The sequence below is a fragment of the Phyllostomus hastatus genome, unplaced genomic scaffold, assembly GCF_019186645.2.
Source record: "Phyllostomus hastatus isolate PE091 unplaced genomic scaffold, TTU_PhHast_1.1 phas_contig_148, whole genome shotgun sequence".
In the NCBI taxonomy this organism is placed as follows: domain Eukaryota; kingdom Metazoa; phylum Chordata; class Mammalia; order Chiroptera; family Phyllostomidae; genus Phyllostomus; species Phyllostomus hastatus.
The window spans coordinates 8688536-8708190 of record NW_025333607.1 but is presented as its reverse complement, the minus strand read 5'-3'; the positions used below and the strand labels follow the sequence as shown (position 1 = coordinate 8708190).

General features: G+C 42.8%; 1 protein-coding gene across 1 annotated transcript in view; it reads right to left on the bottom strand.

The window, feature by feature from the left end:
• WDR64 (WD repeat domain 64) overlaps positions 1-19655 on the bottom strand; it is a 72254-nt gene that overhangs the window by 28142 nt on the left and 24457 nt on the right. The window contains exons 9-14 of the mRNA XM_045816615.1: positions 17402-17481; positions 12466-12605; positions 9043-9169; positions 5797-5945; positions 3306-3429; positions 1031-1206 (exon numbers count right to left, since the gene is read on the bottom strand). Coding sequence (XP_045672571.1) covers positions 1031-1206; positions 3306-3429; positions 5797-5945; positions 9043-9169; positions 12466-12605; positions 17402-17481 — 796 coding nt within the window. The remainder of the gene's footprint in view (positions 1-1030; positions 1207-3305; positions 3430-5796; positions 5946-9042; positions 9170-12465; positions 12606-17401; positions 17482-19655) is intronic.

The window sequence follows — 19655 nt, the reverse complement described above, 5'->3', positions numbered from 1 at the left end:
TCCTTGTTTGTAAAATGAGGACTTCAGCTGCTTGTGAAAAGACCAGGCAGTTGCACAAGCTCGTTTCTGAGACTTGAGAAAATAAAGTCAAGAATGTTAAGTGCAGAGGAGACGTTACCTTTCCAGCCATTACGGACTGGTGTGTAGTCACTAAAAAGAAGTACATAACACGCATGGGCATGGGCCTCAGGGCACGATGCACACTAGCCGTTGTCCCGGGTGACTAACTGTGATGACGGAGGCCATGTTTACTTGTTTGTCGGTTTGCTTAGTGAGGCTGAGGGTCTGGAAAGAGAGAGGTCTGGTGCTTCTTCCCTTGGCTCCACTCCCAGCTCCGACTCTGGGAATGAACTACGTTCCTGCCACATGCATTTACTGCTGTGTACCTTACAAGAGATTTTTTGTTTCTTTATGGGAAGCATGTGCTCCATCAAGGAAGTTTTTCACTTCTTTTCTCCAGCAGGAGGGCCATCAATAATCATCTTCATCTATCCCAGACTTTTTTCCCTCTGATCTTAGCTTTCAGAAGGGGAATGATGATGATGATGATGATGATAAGTAGTAATAATGAGTCCTTGAGAGAACTAGGCAAGGACAGATTCACTCAGTAATCAGAATAGCTGATCTAGCCTTCATTTGAAACATGAAGAAGGCATTCTTAGGTTGCAACAGACTCACAGGAAAAATAAATTAGCCTACCTCAAACATCCCAGCACAGCCCGGAGCAGACTGAATCACCAATTTTAATATAAACAAAGCAATTTTGGTAACAATCTAAAAAAGTGGCTTGAGCATCCCTGAATGCAACAGGGACTCTAAGGCACAGAAAGGAACGGCCACTCCCCTTTCTTTCGTGCTCTGTGCTTGGACCTGGGCAAGGTTACTTAGCAGCATCCTAGGAAGGTGGTGGGGAAATGCCATCCTTAGCTGGCTGGCAAGAGAGGAGTTCCGTGAGGGAATTATCCACTGACTGAGCTGATTTTCCCCAGAAGAGCAGGGAGAGTACCAAGGTCAATGCGGGATTGCAAACCTGGATCAATTTGATCTTCCCACTGCGCTCCAAGGCGAGGAGGAAGGACTGTTGTTTTTCCGGTGCTTTCAGAAAAATCAGGCGTTTCACGTAGTGCTCCTCCTCCGCCCAGTCCTTCCCTTTGGGCAGTGCTTTCATCTCCTGCCCGCTGTCGAAGTCCCAGACTTTAACTGTTCCTGTGCACACACGGGAAAGACTTGGTGGTTAAAACGAATTTATAGAAAGCTTGGCTTTCATCTCAGTGAAAATGGATCTAGTTGAACGCTTCCTGCCAACAATTTATCCCCTATTTATTTCCTACCGACATGTGAATATCCCTGACCTTGCTGTACACAAAATATTATTTCTGTATGCCTTGATTTGTCACAGGATGATAAAAACTAAATAGGACTGAGCAAATACCTTGAAACTGGGACAGTTTTTCAGACTCTCTTGTCTGAGCTTTCTGTCTTAAATGGATCTTTTCTGTTTTCATTCTCCCAGTGCTTTCCAGTTTGCTAAACAACCCCCAGTAGTTATTAATAGTAAATTGTTAATCTCCCAGTTGTTATTAATAGTAAATATCATCACTGCAATAAGGTCACAGTTTTGAAGGTGCCGACATGTCTTAGGACTTTAGTTCTCATTGGGTAACAAAAGGCTTAAGAGAATCCTAGCAGATAAACTGTCAAGCTTTGAATTGTTTTGTCGGCTACATGGGGGAAAATACAAAGGAGTGTTCAGTTTCTTCTTACATTTGAAATTACAACTTGAGTTAACGTCACTCATTTAACTAAGTAATCTTGATAAAGGGGCCAGGAATGGTGATAAGCAGTGTAGTTGTTGGATGCCTAGTTCAAGGTCAATACTCAATGTCAAGAATCGGGCTCTGACACGGGCCTTTACAGTGGCCACCTCAAGGTTAGACCCAGCAGGATGCCCCTCACCAACCCTTTGCCTCCAATCCCTTAACTGTCAGTATTTAAAAGGACCCTCGACTCCAGCACTAACAAGATGTGCTTGCATGAAAATAGTACCATCTCAGTCACGTTGAGTTGCTTAATGCTTATGTCTGACGACAGTTGTGTACATTGCTCAGGGTGTCCGTTGTGACTAGTTTCCACACTGTGCGGGGTGTGCTGGTAAGAACAGCGGACCGCTTTCTTAGGAAGAGTCCCACGTGGAGGGCAGCTACGCGCATTCACTCGCCGTCAACTCAGCGGTCCCGATTTCACTTCGCGGGCAGTGTTACCTGCTCACACTTTCCAAACTCAGACCTTACATTAGGGTGTTCTCTCAAGGCATGGGCTGCCCCACCAGCCAGCATTTAGTTAGTAAATATCTCTCTTTAGTAAGTAAGTGTATTCTGCGTAGTGCCTGCATAAAGCAGTTCTACGGTCGAGATAAAGCAGGGGTTTCCCAGAGTTAAGGACGCGATGAGGTGAGAAGGGAGGCAGACTGTAGGTCCCTAGTTCCCAGAAGTCCCATGGGATGCTCCCCAGCATGAGGCACAGCAAACACCACAGCGCATCCTGAGTTGGACGCCCTCCACGTGTACTTGGCACATGCCCCCGAGGCGCCCGCATGTGTGAGCAAGTCCAAAGGAGAATTCTGGGAGTTATGTCACAAGGCTGTCTGGGTATTTTGTCTGGCCCCCAAATCGACTGTCAATAAAAACATTATCAGCAAGTACTGAATCTACTGTCTATCTCTTAGCTGATGGTACCCAAAAGCAGACAGAATGAGTCAATGCAACACAGATGAAATCAGACCAAGGATGGAGTGAGATTGTAGGTGTGAAAGGCTTTTGCAAACTGTAAGGCAATGAGATAAGTGTTATGTAAGGTACTGATTATTTTTTTAAAGATTTTATTTATTTATTTTTAGAGAGGAAAGGGAGGGAGATAGATAGATAGATAGATAGATAGATAGAGAGAGAGAGAGAGAGAGAGAGAAACATCAATGTGCGGTTGCCGGGGGCCGTGGTCTGCAACCCAGGCATGTGCCCTGACTGGGAATCGAACCTGCGACACTTTGGTTCGCAGCCCGTGCTCCATCCACTGAGCTACGCCAGCCAGGGCTGGTATTGATTATTTTGAGCATCAGTATCCGGACGTGAAGGCCCATTCAAGAAGAGCCCATCACTCCCCAGTCGGGCACTGCGACCTCACATGCGTGGTTATACACGTCAGCCTGGTTCCTGCTCTCCCCATAACCCAAACAGCTGGTGAGTTCTCAGGACTAATAATTCTCAGAGCACTAACGCAGGGAGGCCGTAAATGAATACTAGTCTGACCGTTATACGCTCCTGTGGCAAACAGGAATCCACTTTCATTGATAGATGCAGAAGTCAGTTCAACATTGAAGCCGTGAGGGTCTAAAATCTGGTAGATTTGGAGGCCAGTCTCAAGTTCCCATACCTGTAGGTAAGAACAACAGCAATAAAAAAAATCAAATAACCCACCTGCCCTTCAGTGCTTATTAAAATTTTACAATATTCAAAACAGCCTCAAGAGTGGCGTGGTTCCCATCTAACACCTTTCGCAGCATTCTGCCACAAACGCTGGTTTGATCAGAGGAAAGGCTGAAAGATGCGATGCTATCCAGCAGCATCTGGGCTGTCCTGGAGGGTGTCTGCTGCACGTGCCCGTGGCAGAGGCAGGCAGTGACTCTATTCCAGGGAGCCCCTGGCTGGGGGGAGGCACTCAATCGCTATTGTAAGTATAAAGCAAGACAGAAATGTAACAGTTATGAGTCCAGCAGACAACATACCAAACTGGGTTTTTTGTTTTCTTTGTTGACACTCACCCAAATTAGCTCGGGGTCACTGCACAGAATCTGTGGTTATCAGCACAGAATCTATGAGAACCCTGAGGAAGGAGCTCACTGACCTTTCCAGGGAGTGCTGGGATTAGGGAGATGGCTTTGGTAAGAGAGAGAGAGAGAGAGAGAGAGAGAGAGAGAGAGAGAGTGAGTGAGTAGGGGAAAGGCTGAGACTTCAGAGAAGGCTGTCCTTGGAACTAGGCTGGGTGTAACCAGAAAGCCCAGAAATGTCAGGACTCTTTGGAAACACATAGAGGCTTCCTATTCCCGCAGCCCTTCGGTGGGAATTTCCCCTCCTCCTGGATGGTCTGGGTTCACATGTAACAAAACTGAAGGGGCAGCACAGGATGAATTTGTCTGCATTCAAGCTGTTTGGGGGCAGGGGCAGCATAAGCAAAGGGCCGGGGTGGAAAGCAGCATTGACGGCTCCTCCAACCAGGGAGGGCTGCTGCAGCTGGGGCGGAGGAGGGAAGGGGGAGGAGCCGAGGAAAGGGCCTGGGAGGTGGAAAACAAACAGCGCCACCTGGGAAGTGGTGGCGCCAAGATCTGAACCGAGCCAGTCTGGCCCCGGAGGCCACGCTCTCCATCTTTGTGTGCCCCTGGGTACAGAGGGGTCCTTCAGGGAGAAAGAGGAACATGCGTCACTGCACGAGTGGGTTTCAGAGGTGACCGATCTCCTGGCCCGAAGCACATCCGTCTCTAACCTGTCAGATATGGAAACTCACCTAGAGGTCTTCCTCCTCCAGGGGACACACCCCCCCACAACTGAGAGTTGTATTTTCTGAAAGCGGGGTAGGTTTTCCTTTTAATTTCCCTCTACCTACTCTCTAGGTGTCACCAGGGTTGAGGGATAGTCATGAGAGTTGGACCTGAGAAACTCCCCAGCAGGTGTGCAGAGAAGGTCAGAGACCGGAGGGGGACCGAAGGGACTTCAAAGGAAGGCTCTCTGGTGGTACCGTCTCCTCTTGGAGGGCATGCACAGATGAAAGGATGAACACCCGAAGCAAACACACCCAGCCGCCACGGCTAGGGGCCTGCCGTGGACGTGATCACACGGCCGCGTACCCCGGCCTCTAGGGAGCACGGGAATGGCAGGGCCAGAGGAACGCAGAGGAAAGGGCGTGGGCATTCACATTGGAGGAACCTGGGTTCGTATCCGGGGTCTGGGGCCTGACCTTGCTGAGCTCCGGTTTCCTTCCTTTCAAATGGAATTCTGTCTGTCCACAGAGAATGACTGTGAGGATTCGCCAAGGTCATGGGTTTAAGGCGCTTGGCACATAGCCTGCACCTATAGGGATTCTAGGAAACACCTACCAGTTTCTTTCCCTTTCCTTTTAATATACCATCTTCCCCTAGCTCAGATTTTTTAAAAAATTGCATATATATAGTATATCTATCATATTTTGCCATGTATAATGTGTACCCACGTTTTTGGCCTAGACTTTCAGGGAAAAAAATCTTTTGTTTAAATTTTTAAATCCAATTATTTATTTATTTATTTATATTTTGATACTTGTTTTTGTATTATTGAATTTTGCATACAGATATCATTTTTGCTTTCTAAAGCTACACTTTTAATGCACAAGCATACATACAAGACAAAAACATTTATATAAATTCAGAATTTGTACTACCCATATATAATGTGCATCTTTATTTTTCCCCTCAAAACTTTGGACAAAAAAGTGTGCATTACACATGGTAAAATATAGTATATACTATTTGCATAGTGACAACTAGCTTTATTTATTTAATTGAGCATGTGACAATACCACGCAGCCTAAGCTGGCTTAAAACAGTTGTTTTTTTATGGGTTTGTGAAAGCTTAAAAGTAGATCGAATGTAGGGTCTTACCATATGCCACTACATTTACTTAATGATTCAAAGATTTACCAGTAAGAACAGAAAATTCTATGTGTTTTGCCTCTCTTTTTTTTTTTTCTGAAGAGTCAGTATGTACTTACCTTAATTATGGATTCGGAGCAGATAGTAAGTACTTGGTGAAAATACTTGTTGTAAAGCATGACATTGATTTCCCGTTCGTGAGTGTGGGGGACCTGTTTTGTATCCTGAATCATCCTAGTCAAAGGGTACATGTCAATAACACTAGATCCTGAAACAGAAAGAAGAGTCTCATAAACACTCAACAGTAGAAGTTCTGCATCACAAAGGATTTCATCCAACCGGTTGTGTTTGTAAAGAGCCAATCAGTGAGATTAGCAGTGTGAATGCTTAGGAAAGCTAATGAAGTGCAAAGATGTTCGTTTACAATTTTGATAATAAAACGAATATGACTTAGCCAGAGAAAAGCATTCATTTTCAGCTTCATTATTTTCAAGTGCAGGCCGTTTGGATTTCGCTAATATCCTCTTTCCAGCAGCCTCTATTTTTCTAGTTTTATAGTCTCCTTTTTTTCCTCTTTAGAGTGGCTGCAGCGCACCTCTCCATCTGGTGGAGAGTAATAAGGGAGAAGGAATTGGCAGGTAAGCGGCCATTTAGTGATTGGAACTTAGTGTTAGAGAGCCCTTTTCAACCAACAAATGTTAAAAACAAAACACTGTAAACATCGCCTTGTTAAATGTAACCAATGAGAATGATTGCAAGCCAGTGCTGGTAACACTAATATTAAATAAGATTATTTTCCACATCACCATGGTGAGGTAGATGGAAAGCAGGTATCCCTTACTTGAATTCTTCTAAGGGTATTTCCTTTGGCTTTACCATCATGTGGTAATCTGCAAGTATGATTTAGCTCAAAATCGACAAACTGTGCGTCCTGGTGGAGTGTAATGTCTGGAAATATAAGTAAGAACCGCAAAGCATCCCGTAACTCCAACGAAAACAAAGTCTCTTTCCTACGTTGATGTGGATTTTTTTCTTTGCACGGACTTTCTCAGGTCTCTCCAAGGAAATCTCAACTCTAGGAAAGGTTTCAGCGGGAGTTACACACTGCTAAACACTTTCCTTGGGTGTTTAAATTTTAAGGTAAAAATGTATTCACGTGTGAAAGACTTCAACGGCTCTCCTGGGAATGTTTTTCATTCAAATTCCTCAATATGGAAATAGGAGGAATGGGGTGACCAGCTAGTCAAACAGCACTTGAAGCTTCTTGGTAGATCCTTTAACATTATATTGACAGTGACCAGTGACATGGGCAAAGCTAGATAAGCAGGACAAGTGCAATCCCCTCCCTTTTTGGCTCATTATACTGTTGCTAGGGAAACAATGCTTTACTGAGAAGTTATGTGGATTCAGGGTCCGAGGCTTTGGGATCCAATCCCAGCCCTACATTTCCTCCTTGTATCTTTCTACTAGTCAGTTCAACACTGGGATATTCACTTCTGTCATTTATAAAACAGGATAAATAATAATTCCAGCCTCATGTGGTGATTGTGCAGGCCACAGGAAATGAAGTACATGAAAGTGCCTTGTGAGAGAACTATACAGATGGTTGTGCTTTAAGAGTGGTGACAATGACAGTGATAGGGCCGCAGCACATTCTCCATAGCAGTTCCAGGACGTGGCTGCTGTCACTGGGGTTTAGAGGATTATATTGGCTGCGTCGCTTGAATCAAAGCATGAATGAAAATTGGCGCGATAGACTTCCCGTCGTTCTTGTGTCAACTGACAGTTGCAGCCAATGTATGCAGTGCTGGTGATTAAGCAATATTCAGAGGTCTGTATGTTTTTAGTTTTTATTTATTGATTTGAGAGAGAGAGGAGGAAAGGGGGAAAGAGAGAGAGAGAGAGATCAGTTTGTTGTTCCACTTATTTATGCTTCCATTGGTTGATTCTTGCACGTGCCCTGACTGGGGATCAAACCCACAAACTTGTTATACCCGGACGACACTCTAACCAACTGACCTACCTGGCCAGGGCCAGAGCTCTATATTTCTACAGGCAAAATACTATTGCGATGACATAAAATTAGGAAGAAAATTTGATTTCCTGTCCCTTTTTTGGTCTTAACACTCGAGTCCTCAGTTATTCTGATAAATGGGGTGGAAATCAGGAGCCCAGTAATCAAACATGCAGGTTGGCGCACTAAGGGAGACAATTTGCTTGCAACTTTTAGGATGTTGTTTTTAGAAGAGGGATGCTTACAACCAGAATTAAGTTCTACTTGCCAAAATGGAAAATTATCTATTAAGCATGAAGTGCTAATTCACTCATAACCCAGAAAAAACCTCAGAATTTAAAAATAATGATGTTCTCCACCAGCAAAAGCACCAACCACCTCCCTGCCCTAATTAATCCCATGGAAGGTCAGAGCAGGTGGTCACTGGGAAAATGCTTAGGAAATGCATTCTGGGTTGGTGTGGCAGGAGGAAAATGAATTATTCATGTGGGTCATTTTTCTCCTAAAGCCTGAGGGTAAGCAAATGCTTAGCATTTGTGCCTTTAGTAAGCGTGTGTTTCTAAGAGGCAACGAGAAAAGGAGGAAACAAATCTGTTGGCACCAGCTCTGGGCATCCGGAATTTGGGCCTTTCTTCTCTCTCCCTGCTGTTCTTGGTCTAGAAGCAAAGGCAGGTAGGAAGCTCAGCACCCTTCCTACCTAGTAACTGGAGTCCCAGGGTCAGTGCCTGTGGCCAAACTGCCTCACTGAAAAAAAGTGGTGCGTCCGTTCTAAGATGGACCATATTCCTGCTCCCAAGAGTGAAAACACAGCTGAATTTACCTTGCCTCAGCAGCAGGGTACACCCCGTGTTTCTGCCAAACCCACAGCACATCTCCCTAGGTTCAGGAACTTGGAGCCCTGGTGTGGTATTTTCTTTCTTTTCTTTTTTTTTAAGATTTTATTTATTTGTTTTTAGAGAGGGACGGAAGGGAGATAGAGAGAGAGTGAGAGAGAGAGAAACATCAATGTGCGGTTGCTGGGGGTCATGGCCTGCAACCCAGGCATGTACCCTGACTGGGAATTGAACCTGCAACACTTTGGTTCGCAGTCTGCGCTCAATCCACTGAGCTATGCTAGCCAGGGTGCGTGGTATTTTCAGAGAACACCAGCCATACCTTGTATCCACCCAGCCATGGAAATATAGGAGGGAATGGAATTAGATGAAATATCTGCTGTGATGAATCAAGGTTTACACATTTCCCTTCTAGTTTTGTTTTTCTTCTAGTTTGTGCTCAGGTGCTAGTTAAAAAAAAAACAGTTAAAAGTCAAGGTATGAGTTGTTATTTTTTGCCATTAGTTGGGGGAGCTTACCTGCAATAAGCATGCCGTGATTGGTGTCGTAGATCATGGAATAAATTTGCATGTCTCCGGGTCCTCCCTGGGTGTCATGGAAGACTTGCAGGAGTGACAGAGTCTGGATGTCCCACACCCTGAAAACCTGGCGGAGCAGGGAGCACAGTTCACCACTTTGACACGCCCCCCTTCCCCCTCAAAGCCGTTTATGTGAAGCATTTTCAGAGTCCGTAATATGCTCCTAAGAACTTGCAGGAGTGTGTGACTTTTATGATGAGCACATATTTGCTAAACTGTGATTGGGCTCTTGGTTCAGTTATCAGTCATTAATATCAGAGGGAAACAGCAGTGATTACATGTTTGCTTAAAGGAGCTACATTTTTGTATCATTACAGAAGGGAGGGGAAAACAGAGTATTTATTATTCTTTAAGAATTTGGAGCCCTGGCCAGGTAGCTCAGTTGGTTACAGCATCATCCTGATATACCAAGGTTTCAGGTTTGATAACTGGTCAGGACACATACAAGAAGCAACCAATAGATACTTTAATAAGTGGAACAACAAATTGATGTTTCTCTCCCTCTCCTTTTTGCTCTCTCTCTAAAATCAATAGATAAAAATTTTAAATAAAGGACTTTGGAGAAATAATAAAAGACTGTTATAACTTAACAGTGCAACGAAAGTCATGTTTCTCTTTTTACCATAGATTAGAAAACAGAGGGAAGACAAATTTTAGGTGGAATGTTTCAAGTTGCTCTTTCACGACTTAAGACAAATGGGAACATCTTACTAAATGAGGGTTTCAAGAACCTCCCCTTCCTGCTGCCCAGGCATACAAGAATTAGAGAAAGCAGATTTTGGGGGGGTGGTATCAATATAGTAAGAGTATGAGGAAATAGGTTATCAGAACCCTCCTGTGAGGAAGGAGAGAGAACTATGTAATACTCAACTACAGCTTGGGTTGATAAAAGTGGGTAGAATGAATTAATTCAGCAAACTAGATCAAGTTTACTCTTCGTCACTCGAAATAACTGGTCTTTGTTTTCTTTATTTTCTGTTTGTTTTTTTAAGCAAGTTACAGTGTGATTGAATTTCAGAAATAAGTGTGATTTCATCAAGGATTAAGGCATCATCAGCCTTAATATTTTTGTATTATAATCTTTATTATTAAATGATTAAATTAGAATCTTTGTTGAGTATATAAGTGATCTTTTTATTTTTAAAATTTTTCCATTACCATCATTGCCATTTAGTCCCATTATACCCCTCTGCCCGCCCTCCCCACAATCACCACACTGTTCTGTCCATGTCCATGAGTCCTTTCTCCTTTTTGCTCAGCCCCCCAACCTGCTCCCACCCAGGGCTGCCAGCCTGCTCTCCATCTATGAGTCAGTCTCTATTTTGCTTGTTAGTTCAGTTTGCTATTAGATTCCCTTATGCGTGAAATCATATGGTACTTGTCTTTCTCTGACTGGCTTATTTCACTTAGCATAATGTTCTCCAGGTCCACCCATGCTGTTGCAAAGGGTGAAACTACATAGAAAGCTTTAATAAGTACTTCTGCTAGCAGAGACACTACACTTATAGTATAGTTAACTGAGTTAAAAACGTCACTATTGCAGGTGCAGGGTGGTCCTTATGTGTAGGAGCAGAAAGATGTCTAAGTGACATCATTTGGGAACGCTGCTGAGGAGCTTTGAGTCATATGTATACTCCCTGCAGGCCAGGGTTACTCAGAACTTGTACTTCCTTTGTTCTACCGAACGTGCAGATTTGGAGAGAGTAGCTAGAACACTGAACCTTTTCAGTCTTTTGTATCGTAAACAAGTACGATGGACCATTTATGAATTTTGGTGCAGAGCCCAGAGTGAGAGGCAAGCAGGAGACGAACGGACACTGGCACCGAGGAGTGCCAGAGAAATTGGTCTCTGTTCAAATTGTTCCTAACTTTATTGCTCTAGCTGGGATCCGTTCATGGTTGGTGGTCTTTCTAACTCCTGTGTGTACACGCTGAGCTATGGCTGGTGGAGAGAACAAAGGATGAGGCAAAAGATTAGGGTTCCAGTTCTAACCTACCTTTGAAATTCCCTGAACCTCAGTTTTCTTTTGTCTAAAATGGATTCAGTAATACCAACACGCTCTCCTTATTGAATTGATGTGAATATGTAGAGTAATTCCCCATAGAGTAATTCTAATTTTTCATATCTGTCTCTTCGTCAGTGTTCAGTCCCATTGGTCTTCCATGTAACTTCAGGGCGGTGGGACTGCTGGGTGGGCAGAGGCACAGAGGTCTTGGTCCTTGGGCTGCATCTGTGCTCTAGATTTTTCTGCCGCCCTCTCCCTCATGTCCTCTGGGTTACTGTCATATCAAACTGATTCCAGGTTTGCAGACTCTCTCTTTCTTGTCTCTGTGCATCCATACACATTCTTTGTATCATCTCCACTTTCCTCCCAACACCCTGCTCCATATCTAGCAAACGTGAAACTTGGAAAATTGGTATTCAAATAATCCTGAGTAGCATTAAATGCATCAGGGACCAGTTTTGTGGAAGACAATTTTTCTACAGAGTGGGGGTGGGGAGGTTGGCTTCAGAGTGACTCAAGAGCATTACATTCAAGCTCACCTTCTGCTGTGCAGCCTGGTTCTTAATAGGCCACGAACTGGTATGGGGCTGTGGCCTGGGGGCTGGGGACCCTTGTCTTACAGTACAATATTCCCATGCAGAAATGTAGACTGTCCCTCTGCTCATGTTCTTAAATACAAGTGCCTCAGAGAAAACTTCAGAGTTATCTTACATTTCTAGTGAATATTTCTTGTTAAGGAAGTACTTCATAACTTTTTGCCCTTGTAAATACTATCCATTTGATCATTTTTTCCCCAACTGGTTATTGCTCTTACATAGAAATTTGTTTTTATAAATTGCCATTATAACCAACTGCCTTATTAAACTTGTCCTAACATTTTGAGCTGATTGTATTAAAATTTTCAAGCAATCCCATCATTTGAAAATATAACAATTTAGTCTCATTGATAATATATTTATAACTTATTTTTTCTTGTGTTATCGCATTGGTTAGAAGCTTTAAAACAGTGTTTGATGACAGCAGCAATGACAGAAACCCTTGTTTTTCCTGCATTTAATGATGCTGCTCCTGTCTGTTATGGGAAGGCCTTTTGTGTGACTGAGGATATTGTGGGCTCTCTTCCCAGAGTCGTACTATTTTGACTCCTCAAACACGACCTTCCTTGTGCCGCATTCATTCAGCAGAAACAACAGTGGCTCGCCATTTCCCTCTCCATACTGATATTTTTCTCAGTGACTGTTGCTATTTCAGTCAAAAATTGCCTGTATTCTAGATCATCCAATAGTTGGTCTCAAGGGAAACACATCGTTTTTTTTTTTTTCTGTGTGTGTGTGTGGTCGTTTTTTTCTTTCATTACCTTGGCAGAGGAAAGGCTGATGACCAGTTGATCTTTCTCGTTGGTTACGATCTCAGTGATGCTGAACATGTGCCCCACGAGCTTTCCCACGGGCTTGGTGCTGATATTGGGGTGCCACAACCGGAGCACTTTATCGTCTCCTGAAAAGGACACAAACGGTTGCTTATTATCTCAGGGATACAGGTGGTGACAGTGTAAAGAGTCTGTGTCTCCCCATGTTCCCCGCTCCCAGCCCTGATTCTATAAGTTCAGTTTATATGTATAAGCATACAGTGTTAGTCCTTCCCTGTATGACTTATGGCACTCAGCATAATGCCCTCGAAGTCCACCCATGCTGTCACAGAGGGAAAGATTTCCTTCTTTCTCGTGGCTGGGTAACTTTCCATTGTATGTCATATACGACCACACCTTCTCTATTCATCTATTGACAGACACGTAGGTTGTTTCCATGCCGTGGTGGTTGTGGATAGTGCTGCACTGAACATGGGGTGCAGGTGTCTCTTGGAGATGTTGGTCAGAGGGTACAAACTTGCAGTTATAAGGCAAATAAGTTCTGGGCATCTAATGTACAGAATGGTGATTATAGTTAATCATACTGTATTATGTACTTCAAAGTGGCCGAGAGAGTTGATCTTAAATATTTTCACCATAAAGAGAATGGTAATCATGTGACATGATGGAGGTGTTAGCTAACCCTTGGTGGTAGTCACTGTGCAATATAAAAGTGTAGCAAATTGCCCTGGCTGGCGTAGCTCAGAGGATTGACCGCAGGCTGCGAACCAAAGCATCACAGATTCGATTCCCAGTCAGGGTACATGCCTGGGTTGCAGGCCATGGCCCCCAGCAACTGCACATGGATGTTTCTCTCTCTCTCTCTTTCTCCCTCCCTTCCCTCTCTAAAAATAAATAAATAAAATCTTTAAAAAGAAAAGGAAGTGGAAGCCCTGGCTGGCGTAGCTCAGTGGATTGAGTGTGGGCTGCGAACCAAAGCATCGCAGATTCGATTCCCCGCCAGGGTACATGCCTGGGTTGCAGGCCATGGCCCCCAGCAACCGCACATTGATGTTTCTCTCTCTCCCTCTCTCTCTCCCTCCCTCCCTTCCCTCTCTAAAAATAAATAAATAAAATCTTTACAAAGAAAAGGAAGCGGAACAAATATTTTTTTAAAAAAGTATAGCAAATCAATAAGCTGTACAACTTAAACTGATATGTTATATGCCAATCCTGTGTCAGTAAAGATGGAAAACAAAGTGTCTCTCGCTCAGTCACATCCTTATCTCCCTTCTAACAGCAAGTCACAGCAAGTCGCATAATTTTTTACTGAAAAATTTCTGTTTCTTCCAGGATGCAGCCCGGGACTTGCTAAGAGGCTGTTGGCCTTGTTTGGATCTGCTTCCTCGCATCAGAATTGTTTTGTAATAATTGTATTTACACACACAAATGTGAATTCCCATAAATATTTGATGAGCCCTTTTCTTGATTCAGTACTTTCCTACCCTATTCATGCATTAATGTATTATTTTCTATAATTACTTCCCCAAAGCATTTAAGGCAGCTGTTCTTTTGTTTTCACATTCTTACATTATGCAAACATTATAATAAGAGAGGAAATCAAAGGAAGAGGGAAATTGCACATAATTTATAGCATTATATCAAGTCAACTGTTTTCATATTTCCATCTTCCTTCCTAACATATATATCCATAAGAAAATATAATTTATATGTAGGTACTATCATAGCGTAGATACTGTTTCCTAATTGTTAAAACCATGCAGGTACATAGTAAAAGACTTATACAGTATGGAAGAGCATAATTTTTTACTAAAAAAACCCTTCCTTTCTTCCCATAATTTCTAGTTTTACTCCCAATAGAAACCCAGTGTTATTTTTTTCTCTCTTACAAATAGACTGTTTTTAGAGTTAAGAATAACACTTTTCCATTCATATTTAAATGCTTTAAATTAGGAAGATTATAATTTCTCAACAACAACAAAAAATCACTGTCACTAATTTTTATCTTTGTTGCACACCTAAAAATGTGTCATAGATGTTGATGAAATGCAAAATCACTGTTTTAATATGAATTTTTACCAAGAAATTACAGCAAGTGGTATTGAATGCACCAAGACACAGACCAAATTAAACTTTTGTAGAGTAGATTTGTCATTTTGTTATTTTGTATAGATTGAAGGGAAGATTGCTTTCTTTTTCTTTCCAGCTTTATGGAGATATAATTGGCATATAACATAGCATAAGTGCAAGAAAATAAAATTCTGTTGTTTGAGCCACTCACTCCAGTCCGTGTTGTTTTGTTACGGCAGCCAGGGCTGCCCAAGGCAGCAGCCAGGATATTTTAAGGGCTACTGTCCAGTGTAAGTGGGATATTTTATTAAATTGAAAACTTCCACAGTAACCTTATTAACAGCAAGAAGAAAAAATGTCTTGAGAAATTACTGTTATGTTTGACACTTTGCTAACTGTAGAGCATACCATAAAATTCTATATATTGACTCTATCAAAAGTCTACTTTTTCAGAAACCTCCCTGAAAGCCTCTTCTGATTACTTTCCCCAGCCTCAGATGGAGTTAAGATTTCTTCCTTGTTAGGGTGTTTTCTTGAGATTTTTTTTTTAAAGCACAAAGACTATTCAATTTTAGTTGTTTGCTTCCATATATTTTGCCCATTATCTGGTATTTCTCATGTATAGCAGTGTTTGACAAATAGTGAGTGTTTGATACATGATTGTTTAATAAATTAGTTGGCTAGTAGAGTCACCTATGAAGTGGTTAAGAATATATATTTTAAGTAAGTCTGCCTCAGTTTCAAACCCGGCTTTCTCACTTACTGGCTTTATGACTTAGAGTAAGTGGCTTCACTATCCTGTGTCTAAGTTTCCTTATCGGTGTAAAGCGGATACATAGAACTGTATGTCATAGTTTTGTTGTGAAGATTAAGTAGATTGTACAAGTGTAACTTCTTTAATTTTTAAAGTTGATTTCAGAAAAAGAGGAGGAAAGAGAGAAAAACAATGATTTGTTGTTCCACTTATTGATGCATTCATTGGTTGATTCTTGTATGTGCCCTGACTGGGAGTTGAACCTGCAACCTTGGCTACTGGGATAACACACTAACCAACTGAGCAACCCAGCCAGGGCCAGACTTGTGTAATTCTGAACAGTTTCTGGACAGTGAATGGGCTATTACTACTACTACTACTACTACTATTGTTCTAGGTCCCTGCCATGTACAATTCATTTAAAAATGTTTGGGGTGGGGGATAGAAGGGGAATTGAGACACAAATAAATGAAACACGGTCCCTGCTCTTGAAAGTTTGTAATCTGGTAGTAGTGCAACAAGGATTAAAGACATACAGGTAAAGTAAAAATTCATAGAAAAGATATCAAATCTGAAGATAAGACATTGTACTATAAATACTATATTATGGTTCATGAAGGGTTGATTTCTTGTATCTTTGTCATTTTCCATTCACTTTCTTTTATTTTGTTGTTAAACCAGGATTTTAATAAGGCCTCACATACAAGATAGGATTTCTTTCCTTTAGTGAGCTCTTATTTCTGTTAGCGAGTCACTTGGCCAAAACGCATCACTCTTGGTGAGATGAGTGGCCTCCATTGAGAGAGAAAAGCGAGGGAGGGAGAGCCCGGGGCGAACTAGACTACTGTTTCCAGAGAGGACGGGGGCTGGAGCAAAGAGAACTGCATCAAGCTCAATTTTCCAGCTAACCAGCTGTGTGAGTTTGGCAAATCACTTTCCTTATCGGGACCTCATTTCCTTCTCTGTAAAGTTTTGATCCCCAAGACTCCTTCTAGCCCTAAAGTTTTATGATTGTGAGAGTAGATACCAATTGGAAATTGGTTGAGGTCATGAGAAACACTCCAGATTGGCAGTTACACGATTCAGATGGAATAATTCCCATGATGCAGTATCTGCCTTTGCATTTCACTGGCAGAGGCCAAAAAGTGTCACAAGACAGTACGCAGGTAGGTTCAGAATCCCAAGGCTCAGGCCCACAAACAGTTCTAGATAATGTTGGCCGAAGCACCTCTGCCATGGGCAAGATCACTCCTGCAGCACGAGCCCAGGCTATCCCCAGGAGAGAACCTGACTTACGTGCCCGTCTCATGAAGAAGGAATCGGTTGTGGATTGCCACCTCAAAAATGCCCAGGACTCTTAACCTGCGAACTATCTATGTCCAGCGTGCATTGCAAAGGAAACCCAATCTTCTAGAGGTTTCCTGCTACCTACTGCCAGTGGTCCTCCAGCTCTGCTTGCTTTCTGTCGATAGTAAGAGAATGCATGCACAGTCTGTGTGGTGGCCTTCTGCAGCCAGAATAGGCGGAAAGGAATGTGATACTAAGCTCTAAATGCCTACAGTATTCTGTCTGTGATTATGACAGTGATGATGATGATGATCTGTTGACTCATGCTCCACTTTGTGTGAGCCATTTAGAAGCATGTCTTATTTGTACTATTAGATTTTGAATTCTTAAGGTTAGAAATACAACTTGATCTTTATGAGCTTTGTAAATAATGCTTAGTCCCTGCCAGCTGTGCAAACAGTATGTCTTGAATGAAACATTCACAAACGTATGCAGAGACCCCAAGGAATCTTGCATTGGCAGAGAATTGTTTTTATACACTTGACCTTCCAAACTAGGAGTTCAAGTTCTAAGATGGCCAATATATACAACTAATGAATAAAGAATTCTCGGTGGTCACCAAAATAATGCTCAGGAAATTGGCTTTTTTTTTTCTTAGATCCCTTCCTCCAGTTTGGCTTCTTGCTCTTTTCTTTTTTTCCAGCAAATGCTTCTGTTGTTTTTTCAAGCTCATCACATGCCCATAACTTTATGGGAACTCTAGAACTATGTTACTTAAGTAGACAATCTCCGCAACGTGAACTATTCTCTTACCTCCAGTGACAATGACATTCGCTTTTACACAGTAACAAAAGCTGTTCGCTCCTCTTGGCATGGAAAACTCTCTGACAGGCCTGGGACACACAAATCCAAGGTAAAACATACTGTTTTCCTGTATGGAGCTGATTCCAGTTTATAAACAGATTATGTTCAATAGGTTCCTGCCTCTGTTGGTTATAAATCCATTTACCCTCAGACAATGTTGTAAGTAATTATTAAATCCTTACGGACTCACAGAGTTTCCTTACTCCATAATGTGGTGATACTAGCACAACATTTTGTATTGTTTCTACTTAATAAAAGATAGCCAGGGGGAAGGGGGTTTAGGGAACTGAATGAAAAAGGTAAGGGGGTAGTAGAATGAACAATTTAAAACTTTTTTAAAAAAGAAAAAGACGAGGGGATTGAGGAATACAAATTGGTAGTTACAAAATAGTCTCGGGGATGTAAAGAACAGCATAGGGAATGCAGTCAGTGATACTGTGATGACTATATAAGGTGCCAGGTGGGGACCGGAAATATCAGGAGGATCACTTTGCCAAGTACGTGATTGTCTAACCACTATGCTGTACACTTGAAACTAAAACAAAATAATATTGAATAGAAACCATAATTAAAAAATAAAATGTAAGGGAGAAGCCATCTAAAAAGGAACCCAGCCCTTCAGCTTGGAGAGGTGGTTGTCCTGGTGGTGAGGCCGGGCAGAGACACAGCATGCCTTAATCCGCACAGGACACGGGGCGGCTGAGCGTGTGCGTCGGTAGCGCGTATGCCAGGAACGCATTTGGACACTCTCTCCCCTCTCGCTACCCACTCCAGCCTGCTATCAAGTCCTGTTGACTTTGCCTCTAAAATATACCTGAACTCTCACCATTTCCTCCCATTCCCACCGCAATATCTTGGTTCAATCCCCTGTTACTGTTGGGAACAAGAAAATATTAAGAACTAAATGTGACCTTAGTAAACAGGAACCACATTGTAGCTAAAAGGAACTAACAAGGGAGACAGAGTGCAGGATGTAGTTGAGCAAACGTCCTGTGTCATGCAGATGTTCTCCCCTGGGTATGCTAGATAAGCAATGCTTTGTTTAGTTTTAAAAATTTGAATTTTACCCTGTTCCCATGCACGGTCTCTGTAAGCAAATAGCTAACTGCCACATCAGCTTCTGTGAAACGCTTGCTTGCTAGCACCAAAACCCCTATACAAGGACCTAGTTGTAAGCGCTCAGCACAACTCTCGCCTGCAGCCCTTGTGGGTACCGTGTCTCCGGACACTTTGAGAGTTCGCCCCTGCGCAGTTTAAACTTGGCCAGTAAAGCAACATCTTTGATACCCTGAAAGTCTCCGATATTTGTTCTTGCATTTGCTGAATACAACAGTTACCAGATCTACTGCAAGGCAGTGCTAATTTCTCAGCTCCCACAATGGTCTGTTCTGCTTTCCCCACCCCACCCCACCCCCAGCCTTCTCATGCTGCAGCCAGAGTGCTGAGCAAAACGCGGATTCGACTTCACCCCTTCTCCCCAGTGGCTTCCCTGAGCTCTAAGGAGAGCCCTGTTCCTTCAGCTGGCTCACCCGCCCCAGGCGGTCTCTGTCACCTTTCTGGGTTCACCCCATGCCCTCCCCTTCCCTGCACTTTATGATCCAGCCACACTGCTCTCACCCACCTCTTTTCTGGCTGCACTGAGCTTTTCCCTCCTCAAGAGCTTCTGCGCAGGTCAAAGATGTTCTTCCTCCCGGATCCGCTGCTCTCACCCACCTCTTTTCTGGCTGCACTGAGCTTTTCCCTCCTCAAGAGCTTCTGCGCAGGTCAAAGATGTTCTTCCTCCCGGATCCGAGCCATGTTAAAACCACCCTCCTGCAGGTGTTATTTTCTCGGAAAGGCCATCCTGAACTCCACCCTCCCACTCCCACTGCCTAAATAATGTGTGTTGTGTTTATTGTCTCTCTTAGTACCATGTTCTTTCCCCTTAAGGCATATGGCATCTTTCACACAACCTTAGTGTAGATGTGGGCCCATGTTGCCTATCCTGTAACAAAACAGGTCGTAGCGACCATGGGCCTTGAACATGAAAAGCTCCCAATAAATATGTATTTGAATATCTGTAAGGGACAAATACCTAGTTAACGATACCCCTTTCCCTTCAAATTTAAAAAAAAATTGGAAAGTTCCCTTTGAATTTTTCCCTGTGAAAATTTGATATAACAGCACTTTTTGCAACAATTTTGCAAAATGTTGCAAATATTTT